Source organism: Daphnia magna, linkage group LG2 (genome assembly GCF_020631705.1).
Source record: "Daphnia magna isolate NIES linkage group LG2, ASM2063170v1.1, whole genome shotgun sequence".
Classification (NCBI taxonomy): Eukaryota; Metazoa; Arthropoda; class Branchiopoda; order Diplostraca; family Daphniidae; genus Daphnia; species Daphnia magna.
The window spans coordinates 4,476,973-4,499,933 of NC_059183.1; the positions used below are offsets into that span (position 1 = coordinate 4,476,973).

General features: G+C 40.5%; 1 protein-coding gene and 1 long non-coding RNA gene across 10 annotated transcripts in view; both read left to right on the plus strand.

Annotated features, from left to right (window-relative positions):
- Nucleotides 1-22,961, plus strand: part of LOC116915763 (box A-binding factor) — a 57,238-nt gene that overhangs the window by 16,027 nt on the left and 18,250 nt on the right. Inside the window, exons 1-6 of one of the 9 annotated variants that reach the window (XM_045169916.1) lie at nucleotides 10,028-11,037; nucleotides 11,136-11,388; nucleotides 15,003-15,544; nucleotides 20,633-20,806; nucleotides 21,938-22,000; nucleotides 22,338-22,541. In XM_045169916.1, the coding sequence (XP_045025851.1) occupies nucleotides 15,353-15,544; nucleotides 20,633-20,806; nucleotides 21,938-22,000; nucleotides 22,338-22,541 (633 nt within the window). In that variant the 5' untranslated portion in view covers nucleotides 10,028-11,037; nucleotides 11,136-11,388; nucleotides 15,003-15,352. Of the gene's footprint in view, nucleotides 1-10,027; nucleotides 11,389-15,002; nucleotides 15,545-20,632; nucleotides 20,807-21,937; nucleotides 22,001-22,337; nucleotides 22,542-22,961 lie in introns of those variants that run through there. The other 8 variants (XM_045169917.1, XM_045169915.1, XM_045169923.1 and 5 more) reach the window with 8 other exon arrangements.
- Nucleotides 9-5,986, plus strand: LOC123470151. Its single transcript, XR_006643663.1, has 2 exons — nucleotides 9-5,026; nucleotides 5,118-5,986. It is a non-coding gene; the product is annotated as an uncharacterized LOC123470151 (long non-coding RNA).

A 22,961-nucleotide genomic window follows, 5' to 3' on the forward strand; every position in this document is an offset into this window, starting at 1 on the left:
GTAAGCTAAACCTCTTTTTTTCAAAATTCCAAATTTTCTTTGACGAGTGAAACTTTTGGCGATGATTGTTGTTCGGTTGTCGATGATGATTCAAGAAACACTCTGAACTAGGGCGGCTCATTTGAAAAGGGACAACTTGTCTCAAGAAAAAAACAGCTGTTTTATGGGATGGGCCGCTGCGTCTTTACCCAACAGCCAGTTGTCATTGCGATCAGGGGGTAAAATAGGAGGAAGTACAAAACAGCTGCTGCCATCCTCATTTTTTTTTTCTCTTTCTCTTTCTTACACAAGTGAAGATTGCGATTTCTGGCGACACACGAAATATTGAGTTAGCAGATGTTCCAATATCTTTTGAGGTCATTGATTTTCTGTAGGGTTCACTCTTGGTAATCAAACCAAATGGAACATATTTGATTCTTCCCTTTTTTTTTTTTTTTTTAAACTTTCTTATGATTTTTACATTCATTTTCGATAGCGAACCGAAACTATAAATAGAACGATCAGAACCGAAAACTAAAAGTTTGTTGCCATTTTGATTGCAAAGCTCGTCGACGCTGTTACGTGTACAGAGTGTCATGGCTGGTTTTGCTTTATTGCGTTGTGGCCGTTTGCTTCCGCCTTTGTCAGAACCCTCCGCTCCGCCGAAAACCGGGATTGCACACCAAAGCTTTTTGGGGATTGGCAGACGATGGATGACGGTCAAAACGTTTCAAAAAATATCAAATGAAAATGAAGAAGATGAAATGGAGACTAGCAGCGCAAAAGTTTGTTTTATTTGCCTCTGTTCGTCTTGATTTTTTCTTAACATCCCGTAGCGCAGGAAAGGATTTTATTTTTTAAATTTTATTTAAAGGAGGAGGAAGATTAATGACATTGGCCACTGCGATTGGATGGATCCGCAATCCCCCCCCCTCCAAAAAAATAGCGTTTCCGATTTTCGTTCTTCTTTTTGATTTACATCGTACACGAAGAAATGTTTAATAAAAAAAAACAAAAGAGTAACGCCCCGTATTTTGTTTTTGTGAGGGGCACTCCGGTACGAACAGCTCGTGATAAATAGGCATATTGTTTAAAGTTTAATTTCTATTTGATTTGGGGGTGATGCCGCCGCATCGATTTCGAATCTTGTTACTCTGTCCAACCTACAGCTGTTTATCCGAGTTGCAACACATTCTGCCGATCTTTCAATGCAAAAAAAAAAAATAGGGAGGGGGGGTAAATGTTTCTATTGGTTCACACATTTCTGATGTGCCGACGACAGTCTCAATATCCACAGGAAGTGCATACGGGGAAATAAAAAAAAAAGGGGGGAAATGTAATCCGGACGAAGCGGGTGGTCGGTGTGTCTACACAACATTTGGAGTGAAGGAAGAAGGAGAGAAACATGTGAGAATGTTTGATGTAACGAGTGTTGCGTTTCGCACGCTCCGTGAAAAGAAACGGATGGCAGACGAAAGTATAGGAAGAGAGACAGATCTTATGTACAATACCGTACACTGTCAAACTGCGTGTACGTTACTGTGAACAATCCACCGAGCTGGGCAACACACACACAAAAAAGAAAAGAAAGAAAAAAAGAGCTTTTGCAACAGCTCCGGTTCTCTTTTGCCCGTCTCTCTCCTTCGTGTAAATATCTCCCCCTCTCTTTTTATTTTTTATTTTTTTTTTCTGTTTTGCTCTTTCTTGTTTTTTGTTTGTGTTGTCTGGCTCGTGTCACGAAACGAGTGTCTTGTTTCAGCGCCCCCAATCTAATAGTGTACCGTGGCTCCCGTTCTCTTCCCTCTCTCTTTCTCTCTCTCTCCAAAAGATTGTCATGGAGCGAGAAGATGCAGCACTCGCCTCCAAATAACAGTCCCATGTTTCTTGCCGTTTATTTGGACTGACTCTTTTATTTTGCTTTCTCTTGTTTGGTGTAGACGACAGTTGGCCCCCCCTCCGCTTGTCTAATTTCATCAGATAAAAAGGATCTTTTTGGGGGGGCAGTTGAATGATAATCGATCGTCCCTTCTTCTTTGGTTTCAAATTCAATTTCATCAGAAATAAAAGGCAATCGAAAGTTGCGTTTGAAAACCTTTCGTGTCTTGTCTCGCGATTGATAACGTCGTGTTTGCGGTAACAAAGAAAAACACGGTGGAAATCAAGTCAAGTGATTGTTTTTTTTCTTCTTCGTGTGTGTCGATTGACGAGACATTGAAACGTACAGGAAAAAAAAATTGTTTTCTTGCGACTGGTGAACTCCTCTCGTCTATTTCAATGGGACGAAATGAAATTGATTTTTCTTCCTCTTATTTTGGCCCTTGGCTTGTTCTTCTGCTGCTGCGCTTACACACACACACACACGCTCCGTCGAGCACAGAGTGACATCATTGTAAAGGCATCTGGAGATGAGATCACGGTGATGGAGAGAGAGAGACCCCGACAAAAAAAAAGAAAGACCTTCACTTACAGGCAAAGAGGAGCCCCTCCGGTTAGCGTGAAAAAAAAGAAGAAGTCCCCGCCTTGTTGTGTGTGTAGGTCCTTCTTTTTGGGTGTCGTTTGGTGGTTTGAGGATTCCTCCCTTTTTTTCTTTTTTTTTTTTTTATCAGACCGGTTGCACACATACACCCACTCACGCAGAGAAGAGGGACACACCCATTCATCGTAGCCAGAGTGCCAAGTAGAAACGATTTCATAGAGCCTGTCTGCGTGTTTGGATATTTATATTTTTAAAAAATAAATAAATAAATAATAATAAAATGAAATTAACGAAAACCCTTTATGGAGAGCGATGGAAATCAATCAAAGGACGAAGGGGTTAAAGTTTGAAAAGATCAGAGATCAAAACTGGCCGATACACAACAGTAGAGAAATAAATTATTTTGAAAAAATAATAATAAAAAAAAAAAGATGGTGGCGATAACGTTCGCGTGGAACTCTAATCATCTTTTAGTTTTTTCTTATTTCGGTTTCAGCCGAAGAAGTGAAGAGGAAGGAACAAAAAAAAAAAAAACCCATTAGCTGTTATTTATTTATCTTTTGATGAGGGTAGTAGACGCGAAGTTTGGGGGTTGGGTTTCCTTTTGGGTGTGGAACAGAAAGACGGGCACCGTCCGTTCGACTTGCAATCTGTCGTCGTTTGGTCCCCCCCCCACTTGTTTCTTGTTGTTGTTCTTTTGGTCGCTGTCTGTGGTCTAATTGAAAAATAGTTTCAAATAGTTTGTCGTGTCTCTCGCGTCCAACTTCAAAAATTGGACTTTTTTTTTGTTCTTTTCAAAAATCTGAAACGAGAAAGGTCGAACCGACTGTCGTTTGATGGACGTCTTTTGTTGCCGAAAGGGCCATACCAACAAACTCAATTTAAGGGAAAAAAGGTATAACATGCCCCCCCCCCCCCAAAATTGTTTGCAGTCGTCGACATCCGGATGGGATGCGCTAATCTTCTCTTTTAGCTGACTCCACCCAAGGATTGGAGTGGTGCCTCTCCTCGGGACATTCCTCCTTTCCTTGTTTTCACGTTGGACGCTGATCCGCCTATTCTACGGCGCGCGTCCCTCTCGATTGTTTTGCATTCGCGTTGTGCATTTAGCTCTGCTTGACACGCACTTGACAAACGTAGCAAAGGAACCAGGGATCGATTGCGCTCATCTTTGAGAATATTTCAAAGTGCGGAATTAAGAAGAAGAATCAGGAATAAAATAAAGAGGGTGCCGTGGCCGGATGCCCCTCTCCTCTTTGGATGGAAGCCAACAGCTTTCATCCGTGCTCGATTTCGCCATAACATTGTGCAAAAAAAAGAAAAGAAAAATGAATAGAAATCCTCTTAGTATATCAAGTGAAAACAACAAAAACAACAAGAAAAGTGTGGGGGAAAACAATTGATGGTTAGCAGACAAAAACAAAGTTCTGGAAGAGAGGGGGGAATTCATTTCTCATTATCCTGCTCGCCAGTTCCCGCACATCAAGCAACATCATCATCGATATAGCTTCATTATTGCTTATCGGCGAAGAAGAAGAGGAGGTCATTAATTGTTTTTTTATTTATTGTTGACTGAGTGTGTCGAAGATGCGCGATAAAGGGGAAAAAAATTATATGAAAAGGCTATATGCGTTTTTGATTGTTTGTTTGTGCCCTTTTGAACGTTTCGCCTTGTGCATATTTATTTATGCAGTTCTCTTTTGTTTTTATTTTATTTTCTTTATTTAAGAGAATCAATATTCATGTTCTAATATAAGAACCTGTGTGTGTGTGTCTATTTATATATACACCACACAGGTAACTTTAGCCGTGTCCACGACCTTATCAAGACTAGAAACAAAAAAACATGGAGGGTGTAGGAAAGGGCCGGCCAAGAGTCCAACGTGGGGTGTGATAGAGCTTCCCCTATTTTTCTCTTTCACATGTGTCTACATAGAAAAGGCTTCATTTTTCCTTTTGTTTCGCGCGGCTTTAAAAATGCGTGCGCCCCTCTTTTTTTTCTGAGGTACCCGCGGGAGTTTTCTATTGGCTTCGCTTCCTATGCGGAATTATTAAAAAAAAAAAAAAAAGGAACAGTCCAGCAGCTGGAACAGATTGCCCCCTTTTTTTTTTCCTTTTAAAACTTTTAATTTTCCATTTCATATTTTTTGTGTGTTGCTCTTTTCACTGTCGGAGAAACCCCGTGGAACCGAACAACAAAAAACTAGAAGAAAACAAAACAAATATCTAATAAGGCGACATCGTTGACCCGCTTCCCGTCCCCCTCAGTGTAGGAACGGGAAAATGCCAAAGATCGACCCATGTAATGTCGTGTGCGTATAAAAGTATCGATCGAGACGACGACGACGACCAAAAACTCATTTGGAACGATGGGGCGGGCGCATTTGAAAAGGTGGATGGCGATGGGTGTTGCGGACTTAATGAAGAAGGATTGATGGATCAATCAGCTGACATTGCGAGACTCTTCTTTTGCTTCTTCTTCTTCTTCTTCTTCTTGTTTCCGCTTCGTACGTCGGCCATCCCTGGAATGTTTCGTCGTCGCGCTTAGTGATGTCTTTCGTGCTCGCGTGTGTAGGTTTGCCGTTTTTTTTTTTTGTTTTAGATTGTTCGAGGCATTGTTGCCATTCCGCCGCATTTTTTTTTTTCTTTTAATTCGATCCAGGCCGTGATTTCTCCGGAATTCCCTCCCACCTTTTTTTTAATTATTCCGAACGCAAAGTCAATGAATTCTTTAAAAAAATAAAATAAAAAAATGATTAAGTGACCAGTTAAATCTTAAAAAAAAAAAAATGGGACGCCAAAGATGTGATTTTTAAATGTTTGTTACACAAAGAGGAAGAACTTGTTTTCTGCTTAAATAAAAAAGCTGATGAGCAAAAAAAAAAAAAAAAACGCAGCAGGTATGTGTGGCACGTTTTCTGTCCTGTCCGTTCACACACACACACACACCCCCCCCCCCTTCCCTATAGAAGCGTCTCTCGTTCGTGAACGGGCCATTAGTTTGCGAGGATTTTTCATGCTTGTCTTGTTTCGGGATTATTTTCGCATTTTCTTTTTTTCTTTCAAAGTCTTTTGTTATCGTTTGTCTTCTGTTTTTTTTTTGTTGTTGTTTTCGTTTTTGTGCGTGGGGAGCCCCGTTGTTTCGGATCGACGGACATTACCCAGGGCAACCCAGTCTGATATTTATTTATTTTTTTTGTATTTTTGTGAACCATTCAATGAATTATTCATCGGCCGTTGCGTTTTTGTTTTTTTTCCAACAAAGATCCGAATAGAAAAAAATAAAATAAAATAAATTTTTCAGGTTTTTTCCTTTTGCGACGCAGCAAAAAAATAAATAAAAATCGGGAGTTGAATGTTTTTCAAGGGGTTAAGTCGAAAGACAAATATAAAACGCACAAACGAAAGAGAGAAACAAAAAATGTTGGGGAGGTGGGGGTGAGTGGTAAACGGATGTTGCGGTGTGCCACAATGAAGAAAAGAAAACTCGTTTTAATTTTTTTTTAAATATGGAAATTAGAACACGAAGTTTTAAAAAAAAAGTATCACCGATCGACGGATCGTTTGCCATTCGGTAAATGAGAAATGAGAGGAAGATTTTAAGAAAAATTTTATAAATAATAAAACAAAAGACATCGGTGCGAATGAATGGGGATGTGGGGCGGGGTCTTTAATTTCTTTTGGGATTTGATGTAATGGTAATAAATTTTTTTTTTTTACCCTTACCGTCTGGGATATGAAACAGCTGCTGCTACAACGAGTGGCGGCGGCCATGTTTGCCAACTACTCTCCTCTTTTACCGTCTAGTTTTGCTGGTGAGTCATACGCAACCACGTCAACCCGTGGTTGCTCCTCCTACTGCAATCTCGCTGTTTGCTAACCCCAAGTTTGGCAAAAGAAAAAAAAAAAAAAAATGTAAAAGGTTAAATCAATTTGACTAACGTTAGGGATGTTGCCATTGTTTTTTTTAAATGGTAATCAAATTCAATTTCAAATGTAGAGCCGATTCATTTGAAAATGCTCACTCGGTTCTTGCGCATTTTATTTCTTGACTATTACAATGACGTAATGATCATCATCTTAACCCGCCGTGAGTGGGGGGAGGGATCAATAAAAAGTTGGGGGGGTCCTACGCCAAACACGGTGTGCCGTATATATTTTTTTTTTTTCCTTTTGTTTTTGTTATGGTCAGTCGCTTTGTTTTCAACTTGAATTGGATGATATGGTCACGCGAAAACGAGTAATTTTGTTTCCTTTTTGTGTGTGTGTGTGTGTGTGTCGTGTCCCGAACACCCCCTCCCGTCAACCACTCGGATGGCAAGCGAACATCGAAGGTGGTGGGGTGAGGGGTGGTGCTATAAGCAATAAGCAGGAGAGTCTATCCCGACTATAAATGGAAGCCCGGGCGCTTTAATCGGTCGTATATCAACCAACTTGCAGCCAGGCCAGCTGAAACTCCATCATGTAGAGAAAACGGATCGATTTCTGTGTCTAACTTAACTATACGTGCAGCTCTTCTCGCCCAACCCCACCCCATTGGCTCTCTCCTTTCCGCCCAATTAAACTCGGACCCACCAGTAGTCGGCGCTACATAACACGGCGGGGGCAATGATAAAAAATGAAACAAAAAAAAAAATACGGCGCGTTCCAGCAACATAAAATTGTTTGAACATCGTCTCGTGTTTTTTTTTTTTTTTGTTCCAGTGACGACGTTATTGTCGTTGCTCTTTGTTGATTACGCAATTTATTAATTTTTTTCGCATCGTAGAATTTAGAGCTCGTGGGGTAGGGGGGGATCAATTGTTAATCATATTTTTGATGGCTTCTCCGGGCCCGTCTTTATTTTATTTTATTATTTTTTTTCCTTTATATCGTTGCGAATTTGTGTGTGTGTGGCAACGTTGTCGACGAAGTGACGAATTTTTTTAATGCATCAAAGAGTGTAATAAAAAAGAGAACAGCTGGAACATTTTCCCCTACTGTTTTGTTTTTTTTTTTTTTTTTTTGGCTGTTTGATGTTAGTTACATCGTCAATGTAACACAGTCGTTGGGAAACAAACGTGCGTAGAAGAAGACAGAGACACACCAACCGGATGACCGGAAAAAGAGCCTCGTCCCGAAAAAAATTGTCGTGTGTGTTCCAGAGTTTTATGACGACACGTTTTGTTTTTTTAATGACGAGGACAGAAGAAGAAAGAGACGCGCGCTTGTTTTTTTTACTTTGGAAGGCAATGAAATAAAAGAGACTTGTGCGTGTCACTTGTCGTTTCAATATTCATGCAACCGAAAAAGAGGAGGCGGGAATGGTAGCCCCTACACCAGACGGAACGGCGGCGACCTTCTTTTCTTTTTATTTCGGCCCAGCTCTGCGAACTTTGTGACGCGTGCCTTGCATTCAATACTTTTCACATTGGACCGTCCGTTTTCCCCGCCGATTTGTGTGTGTGTACAACGGCCAGACGGGGGGGGACCGTGTGCGTGGCCGTCGCCACGTTCCGATCGAGAGCCAAAGTGGAAAATGGGTGGAGTGGGTAGGGGAGAACCAACCCCCCACTCCTTGCGTGTGCAACAACAACTGAATCGTAACAGCAGTGGAAGAGGTTAACGTTGTTTTGTATTCCAACTCGGTCTGTCGCTGTGCTATAAACTCTAATAGGTTTTTATTCGATTTTTTTTGTTTTTGTTCGTTTGTTTTCAGAGAGGCAAAAGGGGGGAGGTGAAAACGAGAGAGAGAGAGAGTTGGATGAATTCGAATGCGATAATCAGGCCGTCTGGCGGCGCTGTTGATATAGCCAGACGACACGCTACACAGATCGCAAAAAAACAAATGAAAGAAATCAATTGTTGAGGGGTTTTATTAAATTTAATTGATTTTTTACGTCAAAGTGATGCGTTACTGGAACACGTATCACGTCTTCGTGGAACATCGCGGTTGAAATTTACTCTTGAAAAGAAACGATTAAACAAGAGAAGACGTCGCTTGTTAAAAGCCCCTCCCCCTTTTTTTTTTGTCTATTGTTGATAACCGCGAAATTTGAAAATGGAAAACGTTTTCTTTGGCTGGAACTCAGATCAGACATTGTCAGATCGAATCGGGGTGTATAATCGAACGCCCTGCAGTACCAACACATTTCGTCTATTTTATTTTTTTTTAAGTTTTTCTCCCTTGTCGGTAGATGATGTTATCGTACGGACTTGAGGGGGGTGCAGCCACAGCGGCTTGTTATTATTGGCAAGTGAATTTACATGTACGACTTTTTGTTTTGTTTTGTTTTGTTTTTTTCGCTCTCACAATGCAGATTCTTTCTTTCCGTGTGTGTGCGTTGTGTCCGCTATTAAATAGAGGAGTATATAGAAGACAAACAGACAGACAGAACAGACGTACACACAGACACGCACGCAAAGGAGAAAGAAAATGACGGGCCGTATAAGGTGAAATGCCAAAGAGGAGGAGGAGGAGGGTGGCGGTGGAGGGTCAGTCGTTTCTGTGTGTCGCTTCCATTTTGCCCTCGCTATCTTTTTTTTTTTTTTCCGACTGATTTATTGTGACGCAAGTGACACACACACACACACACATAAAAGGGATTTTTTTTTTTCCTTTCTGATAAAGTAAAATTGAATAATAATGCACTAATGTGTACAACAAATAATCAACTATAGTCGTACAGTTAAATAGATGGGGGACGTGAGGTGTGTGCCTTGCGGCGGTGTAGTATCGCCCGTTGAAAGGATTTTATTTATTTCTTTCTCTTTGGTAATTTATGGCGTTGAATTCAAGAGAAATTGATAAAAGAAAATGATGGATTCAATATTTTTTATTGGTCAAATGTGTTTTTTTGTTGTTTTGTTTAAATTTTCTTTTGCGGCATTGGAAATAAACGAATTTGATTTTTAAAAAAATGTAATCGACATTTGGATGCACACAAAAAGGAAAAGGGCGGACACAACAGGCAAGGGTTTTAAAATCAAGAAGACGGTCAGATTGGGGTAGGAACGAGTAGGAACCGGTCAGACGTCGATCAGAGCCGAAAGGGAAAATATGAAAAGAAGCGCGGCGCCTGCGCCGCATCACCGCATTGCTACTCTCCAATGTGGATACATTATATACAGTACATACATAAAATAATAAAATATTTTTATATATGTGTGTATATATATATTTTTTCCTTATTCCATTCTTTCCTGATTTTTATTTTTATTCTTTTTTTTTTTTTTTTTCGATTTTTGTTGTTGCACGGCGAGAGCGGACGACGATTGTGCGCGTCAAGCCCAATTCAAAGTGGCGTGAATTTATGTATTTATTATTATTTATTTTTTTTTTCATATCAAACTCCGCCCCCTTTTTCTTTTTCTGTCTGCTCGTTCTCTAACCTCCGCCAGAAAAGAAATTCCCGTTTTTTTTTTTTTTTTTTTTTTTATTTATTATTTTCTTTTCGGGGGTTTCTCCTCTTATTCTCCCCCCCCCTTTTTTTTTTTTCGCCGCCGTTTCCCGTCCGCTTCTCCTCCTCCTTCGTTCGACGTCCGTTTCGACTCTGATGTGTTTTTAGGATAGGGAGTTAAAAAAGAGAGAGAGAGGGGGAAGGGAAGCTACACACACACACACACACAGACACGCAAGCATACTGTGTGTGCATGTTGAGAAAGAAGGGACTTTAGTCGTGCCGGGACTGAGCCGCCGTCCAGTCCTCTCTCTCCTGTCTCTCTCTCTCTCTGTCTCTCTTGTCTCTCCTGTTTCTCCCTCTCTGTCTCCTTTCTTCCTAGTTTTTTTGGAAGGAAAAAAAAAGAAAAGAAAAAGAAGTGAACTTTTGTGGCTGCGCCCAGTGTTTTTTCTGGCATTTGTATTTTTTGTGCGTGTATGTGCTGTGCTGTGTGCTGTGTTTTGAAGAAGAAGAAGAAGAAGGAGAACACGCCAACGTATTGTCGCTTTCAAGAGAGAGGGAACACAAGCGGAACAACAACACACCTTTAAAATTCGAACGACATTTTGATTTCGAATTTTTCGGGTGGTTTTCGTGTTTTTTTCGTGAAAAGAAGAAACGAGAAAATCATCGCCGCACCCCCATTTTTGTTTGGCTTTTTTTTTTGTTTTTTTGGCTTGGCTGTGCGCTGCGCCAGTTTGTTTTGTTTTGCGCTGCCAAGTTGATGTTTCGAGGTGGCCAATAACAGGACATTATTTCTGTTTTAGCTCTACGCTGTCTGCTGAAAACAAAAGAACAACGCAAAAAGGAAAAGAAAGAAGCCTCTACTCGCTGGCCTTATTTTCTTTTTGAAATTATTTTTATATTTTTTCGTTGTTGGGTTGGGTTGGGTTGGTCGATTATTTATCATCACCACAGCGCCACCAATCGCCGCGCATTCGTTTGGTTCATTTTGCCCCCCCCCCCTCTTCCGCTCTCGCAACTCGTATGGCCTCTTGTCGACGTTTGAACACACACGAAAAGAAACAAACGACAAGGCAAATACCATCGGAAAAAGAAGAAGGAACTCATTTCGTTTAAATAGTTTGCCAACCAATTTGGATTGGCTGTCCCGCTAGAGAGGAGAGAGGGGTCCTATTTAGTAAACACATCACACATCCACAGGTTTCACTCCCTCCCCTTTTCATCACTTTGGATTGTCATTGAAAGAAAATTGTTTTGTTTTTTTTGTGCTCCCACTCTGGTTGTTTTGTGATGTGAAGAAACAACAGTCGCCATCTGCCGGATCGTGATTTGTTAAAAGAAGAAGAAGAAGAAAAGAGACACTACTTGAATTCACTCTTTGTGTGCGGCTCTTGTCGGACCATCGATCCATCACGCGTGAAGAAGAAGAAGAAGAAGAAGAATAAAAGGGAAATTTTTATTTCCATCTTCTTCCCTCCCCCCACTTGTCAACAATTCACGTACAACTTCGTCAGACGTAGAGAAACTTGTTGTGTGAACGCATTTGTGCTGGTAAGCGGAGTTCTCCTTTTTTTTTTAAATATTTAAATTCTTGTTGATGAGAGAGGCCATCATTTCCGATTTGAAATTCTTTTCCATTTTACTTCCTTCTTTTATTGACTGTCAGTTCGTCTTCCTCTTTAGTTTTTTTTTCGACATTTAATCTCAGACGAGCTTTAAAATTCGGGAACAAAATCAAAAAAGAAAATGACCATCTACTCCCTCCCCCTCTCCGTTCGTCTTGTAAGTGGATACAATCGACAAAAGACACGAACGTGCATCTACAGGCTCTGCTGGTTGGCCCATGTTTCGCATGTGCACACGTATACACAACACGCGTACATTTTTTTTTATATTTATCGTCTAAGGTTTCTTGTTATTATTCTCTTTGCCTCTCTCTTTTCGGTTTGGCTTGTTTCAACCTTTTGTGCACGAATCGTCCCCCCTTTCTTCTTTTTTCTTCTTGCGGTGCATAATTTTCTTTTTTAAAGAGGAGAAAACGAAAAGAATAAAGAGTCTCTTATTTGTGTTGGTGATGGAGCGCAAATGGCGCTACAATAACTGAAAACGGGCCGGCCAATGGGTTCGCAACGTCGGGATTCTATTGATCGGTCGCGCAGTTTTACGCTCACGCTAGACACAACTTTTGGTGAAGAGGATATGAGAAAGAGAGAGAAAGAGAAAAAAAAAGGGGGAGGCAAAGGAAACGGAATTACCGGTATCTCTTTCGTTGATGACATCCACACGGGGTGTATGTATCTCTGTCAGAGAGGGGAAAAAAAAAAAAAAAAAGAATTTGATTATCTTTTTTCTTTTATTAGCTAATAAACGGGGAGTGGGTCGGCCAATTGGCGGAAACTTTTAACCGGGAAGTGGACGATCTAACATTCAATTTCGCTAGCCTAGAAATGGGTGAGCAGCAGAAAATTGAATTTGCTTCTCAATTTTTTTTTAAAGGGTGCAGAGAAATACGTAGATTTTATTTTAAAACAAAAAATTCAAAATGAAATGAAGCATCGTCGGGATTTTTGTTCACTTGGTCCTTCTTTTTGCCTCGAGGGTCAACGTATATATTTAAAAAAAAAAAAAAAAAAACCCTATCGAACCATCCGATCTTGCGGGGGTCCTTCTTCCTGGGAAGCCAAGCAGTGCCTCTGACCTACGACCTCGATTGGCGTCGTCAGCAAGGCTCTCTTTTTTTTTGTTGCTTTCCAGCTCGTGGCACGGTTCCATCGTTCCACAAGAAGAAGAAGAAGAAGAAGAAGCTCGTTTATCTTTTGTTTGTAAATAGATGGAGAAGACGAAAGAGAGAAGAGAGAAGAGAGCCAAGGCCAACTCTCCCTTTTTCAGAGTGTGTCTGTGAGTTGTGTATGGACGTGTGCTTCTTCTTCGTCTGCCAGTTCGTTCGCCTCTCTCTCTCTCTCTATTTTTCTTCTTCTTTCTCTCTGTGTTTGATTCGAAAATGACGCCATTTTCAACACACACATGTGTGCACGAAGCCACGCACTGGCGCAGACGGAATAACTGTTGAGAAAGGTAGAAAGAAAGAAAACGAAGAAGAAGAAGACGATAAGTTTTTGTTTTTTTCTCTTGTTGATAACTTGGCCGTGCAAACAACGCAAAGATTTCTCCTCGTCTTTTGGTGATTTGTCCTCGGGTCCCTTTTCAGTCCGTTTTCTAGACGGATGCAAAAAAAAACTACGAAACCTTAACGCATAACGTACAACGGTGTGTGTCAGGCAAAAGAAAGAAACGCACACAAAAAAAGAGAATTACATGTCGCCTTGAATGTAAGTTCTGTTAGCCTACATAGCCATGCAGCAATTGGTGTCTGTGTGTGTGTGTGTGAGGGACGTCTGGGAGCAGCAAAACCTCAAGTTCTTCGCAGACAACCAGAGGGCGTGTGAGTACTCGCCGGGGTTGAAGAGACTTCCAGACATTCCATTCTTCTTCTTTCTTTCTTTCTTTCTCTTTCTCGGTCCTTTATGACGCCCTTGATAATATATACTCATAAATATACACACGCGTTCCGATTATTATTCGAATTCTCCCCACTTTTTTTTCTTTCCTCCTTAGCCAATGGCCGGCCTTTTTTTTTTTGAACCGGGAAAAACGAAACAAAAAAAGAACGTGAACCAACACAATTATTTATACCTTTTTATTTTTTTTCTTGACTCGTTCATCCCTCTTTAAACTCACACATCCATCGTTTAATAAAAAAAAAAGACGTTCTTCAAATTTTCAGTTGATCAGCGCGAAAAGAAAAGTTTGGATGGCGGATGCGTGTTTTTCAGTGGGGGGGCAAGGCCCGCAATAAACAGACAAACATCGGGAGCAAGAAAAACTTTGTGTCTGCAATGTTATATAGTGTATAGACCCTTGGGGCAGAGAGACAGAGAGAGAGGAGCTTTTTCTAGTATCAAACGTACACCCACATGTGTGTGTAGCAGCAGTCGCTAGTTGATCGTTAATCTTGTCAAGTGTGTGTCTGTGTGTGTGTGTAGCGCGTGAGCCAAAAAAGAAGTTTTTTTTTTTTTATCCAGGGGTCCAAGGCACGTACATTTGTGCCGAATGAGGCAATGATTGCCGACTCGGAGAGAGAGGGGAAAAAAAATTACGTATACAACACCCCACCCCCCGAAAAAAGTTTTTCGTTTGTTTATTGTCTTTGAGAGGTTGGTGGAGAGGGGACTTACTTTTTTGCGGCCGTGCGGATGTGTTTTATAGGTGCACTATTAACTTAAGATTTGGGGGGGGGAAATGCCGATATCGTTTTTGGGTTTGAATTTGTTTTGGTTTTTTTTACACAATTTTGAAATTGTTTTGAGAAAAAAAAAACGAATTTTGGCAACTGATCAGAAAGTTTAGATGCCATTGGTTTGCTGATTTATTTTCTAAGCTGAAATTGTTTTTCTCTTCGCTTCCAAATGGCCCCCCATATACGTTTGCTTGGAGAAAAGAGCTGCTGTATAAATATATATGCACACACACACACACACACACACGGAGAGAGAGAGACAGACATGGGCAGACATTGAAAGAGTAAGCAGTTTAACCATTTGGCCGTGCTCAGAAACGGTTAAGAGTAACAACAATAACAGGAGAAAGACGATTGCGGAGGAAAGAAGAGAAGCAGCAACAGCAGCAGCTGCTTTTGTATTAGTTCACACAGCCGGAAAGTCATTTGTCACCTCCTCCTCCTCCTCCTCCCAACATTTTTCTTTTTTTCTGGCACGCCAACGTCTTTCTCTTTTCTTTTTCTTTTTTTTTTTTCTATTTTCTTCTCGTTGAATTTTCACGTGTTAACCGTTTCCCTCTCGTAGAGGACGCACAAGAGTTTTGGATATATTCTAACCGCCCAGGGTCTAATATACTTGATAATGGCAACGTGTGTAGCTGTGTACCGTTTGCCGTATCATTACGGATGGATGGCTTCTCTCGTCGTTCATGTAGAAATTTCTGTATGAATAAGATTCAGCGTGTAAAAAAAAAAAATGTCACGCACGAACTCTCTTTCGTGCGGAACCATTTCGACTATTATTACAGAACGCGCATCTATAACTTATCGAGTATTCTCTGCCTTTTTTTTTGTTTGTGTGTGTATGTGTATTCCATGTCTCGAATAGCAGCAGACAAGCAGAGGATTGTGTCAACCATTTCCTGCCCTTTGTGACGTCATCCTGGCCAACGGTCGTCCCTCCCCTTTGTCTTTGTGCGGTCTCAGTGCGTTCGTGCTTTGACTCGATTGATTGATCGGACAAGCAGATTTTTATTTTTTGATTGACGAGCGAATCGAAAAGAAAAGAAAAAAATCATTTAAAAAAAAGAAAAAAAGGCAGAAAAGTGTGGATAATCGATCAGCAGTGAAACAGAGTGTTTTTTGTAATCATCGGCACGACGACGTTCAATCGGCTAGTGGCCATCGTCTGCTCGTTTAAGAAGCAAAAACAAACTTTGTTAAAGAAATCATTTAAATATGGCCGTGGTGAACGTCAATCTCAATAACATGATCAATGCCAAAGACTCGCGCTGGCTCCAGCTGGAGGTCTGCCGCGAGTTCCAGCGCTCCAAGTGCTCCCGCTCCGATTCGGAATGCAAATTCGCCCACCCGCCAGCCAACGTTGAGGTGCAGAATGGACGCGTCATCGCCTGCTACGACAGTATCAAGGTAAGAAAAACAACAACCACCAAACATTACCTTCATTTTTTAGTTTTTCTTAATAAATAATGTCCAAAATGGCGGACGGGATAAGGTCATTGGGTCTGCCAAATGATGCGCTGCGCGTCGTGTAATCAGAGAGGTTTTCCAGTGTTGGCTTTTTTGTTATTGGTGCAAACGACATAGAAAAAGAAGAAGAAGAAGAAGAACGAGTGAATGGATGGTGGAGCCCAGGCTGCAGATTGGGTTACAATTGACGAACGCGAGCCGTTACGGTCTAGTGAGGTGGGGCTAAACCGGTTAGCGGTCGAACCCTGAACGCAACAACCTTCTCTTGTACCGTCACCGCAATGAAACAATAAGAAGAAACAAAAAAAAACGAGGACGACATTGCCGTTCAAATTCCGTTTTTCTTTTTTCTTTTGAAAGTTGAAGAGAAGAAAAATAGTTTCGGTCGTGAGAAACGGGTTGGATGTTGCGTTTTTTTTTTTTCACGCTCGGGAAAATCAAAGAATGACGTCACGAAAGTCATCCACTTCAAGAAGTGAATGACTGAAAGAGAAGGGGAGCATACACACACACACACAAAAAGGGGGGGGGGAGAAGGTTCTTGTTGCCGTGGTCTCAAGTGTCGGATAAAATAAGAAAATAAATAAATAACGGTGACTTTGCGCAATAAAGATGGCGTCGTTTCACATCGCCCGAAAATGATGGAAAAGAAAAGAAAAAGAAAAAAAAAGGGACGTTATCTAAAAATAAATAATATGAGAGGAGACTTGAAGAGATCGATTTCAGACGCATCATCTCAATAATCCTGTCGTGTCTGTCGCCCATATGTTGCCCGGCCAACAGCAGCAGCCGCCATCATCTTCCGTCATCGATTGGCCTCGTGTGTGTCTGCGTCTATTCGGGAGCGTGAGTCATTTCTTTTTTTTTTTTTTCCGGTGAGTGTGTTGCGAGTCGATGTCGTCGTCGCCATTTTGGAAATATTCCAACTATTTTTTCGACTGTAATCGCATCGACGGCATTTCACTTGGTGGGGGTAAGGACAAGATCGGGCGGAAAGAAAACAAAACAAAAAATAACGTGAAAGTCGAGGATATTATCTGCGATAAGAGAAATGAATCACACACTCAGACACACACCTGGCTCTCTCTTTCCCCTCGTGAGTGAGCCAAAATAAAAAAAGGGAGCTTTCAAATGAATATCATTATGCAAATTTGTTGTTTTTCCCTTTAATTTTTGGCATACACGACGATGTGTGTGCACCCCCAATAGACACACGGCGCACACTGAAATGCATATGCCCTTGCGTTAAGGAAAAGGAAATCGTACAGGCCCAGCTGTTTATCGTGAATTTTTTTCTTTTTCAAAAACAATAATAATAAAAATGTGGGTTAGAAAATCGACGCCGCTATCGCGTTATAATTTGTTTTTTTCAAAAAAGGCAAAAGCAAAACAAGATCAGGTTTTTATAGGTTTTTGTGGTCAGTTTGTAATGGCATTTAACTGTTGTATGCCGACGCCTGGAGGGCGTCTAATCGTCCAGTCAGAAACCGTCCACTCTTCGGTTTGTCGGTTGCTTTTGCACGAGAATGAAAACCAATCAGACGTCGGTATTGAGAGGCAACGTAGCTGTCGAGTATTTCGAAAATTCACATCTGATTGGTTTTTTTGTTTGTTTGATTTTTATATTTAAAACTGAATTTTCTGTTAGGTTTTTTTTGCAAGCGGGAAATTTAAAAATGTGCATTTTTTTTTTCGAAAATGAAATTAATGGGAAGTGACTATGGCAACTGATATCCAGCCCCGTATGAAAAATGAGCCTGAAACCGGAGGACGGTCGATTCAAATCCAATTCCATCCAACAACAACAAAAAAAAAAATTTATATTTTTATTTTCACATATTTTTTTTTTTATTGAATGAAAATTTATAGATTCGGTTGAAATGTTGCCTCACCAATTTTCTAGACACGACAGTGAAACCGAATTGGCTTGCACAAGAAAAAGGTGGAGGTGAAAAGAGCTGATGAAACGGAGGCAGATGTTAGAGAGAGAGTAAAGATGGCTCCTGCGGGAAATCAACACAAGAGAAGAGAACGAAGAGAGAGAGAGAGAGAGAGGGAGAGTTTGGTGATGAAAGAAATGAAACGGGAGGGTTATCCTTTCTCCTTTTTTTTTTGCTTCCTTCCTCTTCTTTTTATTTTGCTTTTCGTCTACATACTTCCCCCATCAACTGGCACGAACAGGGGAATAGAGAGAGAAAGAGAGCTAAACATAAAGGCGTCGACATACGCACACACGCGCAGCTCCAGCAAAGGGACAACGCCCTTTTTATTTTTTTTTATTTTCTCCCCCTTTTTTTTTTTTTTTTTTGAATTTTTTTACTTTTTACTGCCGTTGCTCGCGCGCGCGCGCAGGAAGAGATCAAACGGACTCACTGGAAACTATCACGTCGCAGTTGATGTTTTATTTATACACATCGGCAGTTAGGAAAAAAAAAAAAAGGTCAGCAGCAGCAGCAGCGGTATAGATTTTGTTAAATTTTAAACATCACAACAATGTGAGCTAAAAATGTGAGCAACAACAAGCAAATTTAACATTTTTGAACGAGGGAAACAGGTACACACCTATTGGAATGCTATTGAAAAATGATAGAAATGGGACACCATCATCGGGAGAAATAATAAAATAGGGAACCTTGGATTCGACACGGACCATGTTCTCTCGCCGGGCCTCACTTTCAACCAAGAATAATAATAAAATGTTACATCTCAAGAAGGAAATCCAGCGTGACTGTCTGACTCTAATGACGAGTTATTGCCATGCTCTTTTTTTTTTTTTTGTCTTCTTCTGGCTGCTGCTGGCATTGGAAAAGATGGGGTCCCAACTATAGGATTAGTATCTGCTACGAGTTTTTTTTTTTCTTATTCCAGAGAGTATAAAGGATGAAAATAGGTTTTTTTCAGTGTGTGTGGGTTCAAGAGTAATACACGTCCGTTGACGAGCGCCTTTTTCCCGCAGTTGCAAACGGAGTAGAGTCTAGTTGTAGTGGAATGTCTCGTAGCTTTCGTCTTGGATCGTAAATCGCCCAGTCGTTTTCATCTGGCGTCGACGGATGAGATTCCGGGGAAACAAGAACCCCCCCCTCCCAAAAAAAAAAGAAAATAAAAATAAATAAATGAAAATTCCTTCCTTTTTATTTTTTATTAGTGGGGGATGTTCTTTTCTTTCTGGAGTGGGCTTGGTGTGCGCTCCGAGCGCTATGTGGATAATGTCCACACCGCCATGAGATTCCGAGAAAGAGAGGGGAGTGGAGCATCCGCACAGACAAACACGCAACGCACGCCCAAGATCACGGAAGAGGAAATGGAGTTTGATGAAAAGGGATGATGATGATGATGTCAGCTATCACCAACAAGCTCACAGATGCTCACAAAGTCCGCCAGGGGAAAAAAAAGGGGAGATCTTGCCGGAAGCGCATTGCCCGATTTCTTTTCGTTTTTTTTTTTGTGGGTGTGTTCCAGAGCTAAAGAAAAATGTCTCGACTACCCACATTTTTTTGTTTCTAATCGATTGCTTCATTTGAAAGGTCGGCATTTTTTGCGTTCAACGGTGAGTTGTGAGAAGCTCTCCCGTTCCTCTATTCAAATTTCGAAATGCCTTTTTATTTGGACATTGGTACGCATTACACACGGTAGTTTGATTGTCAATTAGTCTCGATCTAAAAGGGTTTAAAAAAAAATAAAATATGGATGACTTGGCTATCTGTAAATTTATTGCAGCACGCGTTCAAAATGTTGACTTGCCCTTATCGGGGCATGTCTCTCTCACCAGTTTTTCCAGTTTCCATTTTCGGGCACACCCGACGCCCATGGCGTCTAAAAAAATTAAAATTACCGATGACATCACCCTGCCATTTTTTTTCCTATTCTCCATTTAATTCGTTGATAAGTCAAGAAGGAGAGATTCTGCGAACTACAAGGCGAAAATCTCCTTTATCTAAAAAAATGGACGCAGTACAGACGATCGAGAAGCTGCGATAAACATAAAAATTTCAACAAAACATAAAACTAAAATAGACAAGTTGGCCTTTTGTTATGATTTGGTGCTGCTCTTTTCTTTTTTGTCCCTCGTCTATTTAGATTCTTCTTTGAATCTAGCGGCCATGTTTGCCAAGAAATGTGTGGCACACACACACACACATTGTGTGTTTAGGTACTTGATCAACTGCCTTATCTCGTCTGATTCCTTTTTGTTGAAAGGAAAACAACAGACACACACACACACATAAAAAAATGTATGTTTTACACGATGACCGAAGAAAAAAATAACCCCCCCCCCCCTTTTTTTCTATTATGAAGTGAAAAGGGAGGCTGTGGGAGGACGTCACTGACGTCTCCGTTCCGCTCTGTTGATCGCATCTGTCAAATGCGAGTCATCCACAGTCACGAAACAAAAGAAGAAAAAGACACGCTCGCTGTCGTCTCCGAACACAGTTGGCATCGTGAAAAGTAGGCGTGTTAACGTGAAGACACATCCGATTTTCGTGTCAACGAGTTTTTGCCGCTCTTGTTTTGTTTTTTTTTTTTTCTGTTTTCATTTTGACTTTAAACGCTTCGATTTGATTTGGCAACGATGGTTGTTTTTTTAATTTGTTCTCTTATTATTTAAATGTATCAATTTATTTTTTTGAAAATGTTGCGCTTATATTTGGCTGGGGCTAGGAGAAGGAAAAAAGAAAAGAATGTTTGTTGCGTGCATCTGCTCTTTTTTGGAGGGGTGTCACATCTCATTCTGTACCGTCGCTCGTGGGAAAATCGACGTGTCTTTTTCTCTTTCCCCCCCCTCGATCTCTTGTGTTGCGTTATATGGTCGTGACTCAACAGAGCAGCCAAAAAGGCAGGTGTGTGAGCAAAACTCCGGTGGATGTGGCCTGCGGGGTTGGATGGATGGACAAATGAGATTTTTCTTTTTTTTTTTTTTTTTCCCATTTTTTTTTTTTTTTTTGAATGTTAGATGTGAAAATTAAGTTTTTGACGATCGTGTTAAAAGAAGAATTTGATTCATTTTTTTGTTTTGTTTTCTCGTTACAGGGCCGGTGCAACCGTGAGAAGCCGCCGTGCAAATACTTTCACCCACCGCAGCACCTCAAGGACCAGCTGTTGATCAACGGGCGTAATCACCTGGCTCTCAAGAACGCGCTGATGCTTCAAATGGGCATGGCGCCGGCTGGCCAGTCTGTTTTACCTGGACAGATACCCACCATCGTAAGATTCATTTCTGTGGTTGATTTCTATTTTTTTTTTTTTTTTTTTCTCCCTTCCTTTTGGATTTTTCCTGTTTTCATTTGTTTAAATTCAAAAGATCTTTGTTACGTATTAGCATAATCATATCATCCGTCATTTTTTTTTTTATTAACTTATTTAAAGAATCTTCTATTCTTTACCGATCATTCCTTTTTTTTTTTTTGAATTCTCTTGATTCTAAATGTTTTTCTTTGTCTTGGCTGTGGGTCCTGCTTTTCATGGCATCATGTCCGTCTTGTCTTCCCGAGACGTGTTTTATCCTGGCATTGGGAAATCATTTCATTTCACATCAAAAGTCAGGGCGAATCCATAATTCATGAATGAAGCCAACGAAATCGGGAAGACAATGGCCGGATGGCTTTTCTAAATCACATCTTTTTTTTTAAAATCTTATTATCGCTGTCCATCACCCATCAGCATCTGATTGGCCGAAATCTTTTTTTTTATTTTGTCTTAACAAAACCCATAAATAGTGAGCCACTTACAAAAAATTTTGCAACACACAATTTATTTTTTTTTTTATTTTTACTCGAATTTTGATCTTTAAAAAAAATAATAATAATAACAAAAGAGAATCGATTTTTTGTGCGCTGGCTATGCTGCTGCAACTACTTAAAACAATGTGCTGAATTAATTGCCGCTTTTCGTGTATCTTTGTTCACTTTGCATCTGATTTAATGCGCAGCAAATTTTGCCAACATTTTTGCGATTTCAAATCTTTTCAAACTCTCTCGTTCTTTTCGTTTGCATTTTTTGTTTGTTTTTCTTTTGAGTTTTTGTTTTCTTAGCTGGATTATTCATTTTTTTAACACTTGAACAGAAAAAAAAAGGAATCATCATGTTTGAATGTAGAAGTGCGGCATAGCGTCCTTAATTGAAATGGATTCGATTCAAAACAGACGAATCGCATTCGATTCAATTTGTTTGTTGTGTTTGGATTCTGTGCATCGCAAATTTGACGGCGATTCGTTTTGGGGGGGAGGGGATTGTAAAAACAAGAACAACATAAATGCGCAACAACAAACCCAAAAAATTGATCTTGTCCGTGTGTTTGTGTTTGTTTGTTTGTTTGTGTGCGCGTGTTTCGTGTAGGACTACGAGTTTCGGCCGGTGAGATGTCTGCCGTCTTCCGTTCACGATTGGTGTGAAATGTCTGTACGTTGTCCCACATCTCCTCTCTCATCTCTTCCAATTTTTTTTTTTTTTCTTCCTTCATCGTATCTTCCATTTTCTTTTCTTAGTTTTTTTTTTTTTCAAATTTTTTTAAAGCGAATTAAGAAAAAAAAAATAGTTAAATAATTTTTTTCAGTTAAAAATTAGATTGAAAATTGTTTCATTTTTATACATCGACTAATTCTCTAATTTTATTTCAACATTTTTTTGTTTCTCCCTCGTTTCGTTCGTGGCTTGATGACGAACATAAAAATGGACGCAATCGGAATCTAAAAATGTTCTTAATTTTTTATTTTTTGGTTAACTGCAATGGATACAGGCGTCTCCATACCTGGGAATGCCACAGTTGAGTTCGCCCTACAGTCACTACACAATGAGCGCCAGTCCCATGCTGCAGGTGGTCTCGCCGGCCGAGGCGGCCGTCAACTCTCAGCTGGGCGTCGTGGCAGCCGCTCAGGCCGGTGGTGCCGGAGGTTACCACGGGGCGCCGGCCAATAAGCTCCAACGGTCCGACCGCATCGAGGTAAGACATTCTTTTTGTTTTTTTTTCCCATGACATTTTTCTTGTCCATTTCAAAAGAAATTATTTTTTTTTTTGAATTTCGGCTGGTAAATATCCAATCAACCCTGCCAAACTCCCGTCCGCGTCCCTATGAAAGCAGCTAACAGCACAGTATTTGAAAGCTCCACGTTTGTTTTTTTAAAATAGTTGGTTGGACCAATCGCGTTTCTTGATTATCGAATCAGCTAGACCCCACTCTCCTTTTTAGCTTGGATCCTTTTTATTATTCCTTCAGTCAGTAGGTCCGTTGATTATAGCCAATCTAATCTAGATGATTGCCTCCATTCAATCATCCCCTTCTCTCTCTCTCTCTTTTTCTCTCTTGTGTTTTGTTTTTTCATTACACTCGATCAGCTTGTGGACGAGAATGAAACTTTATTC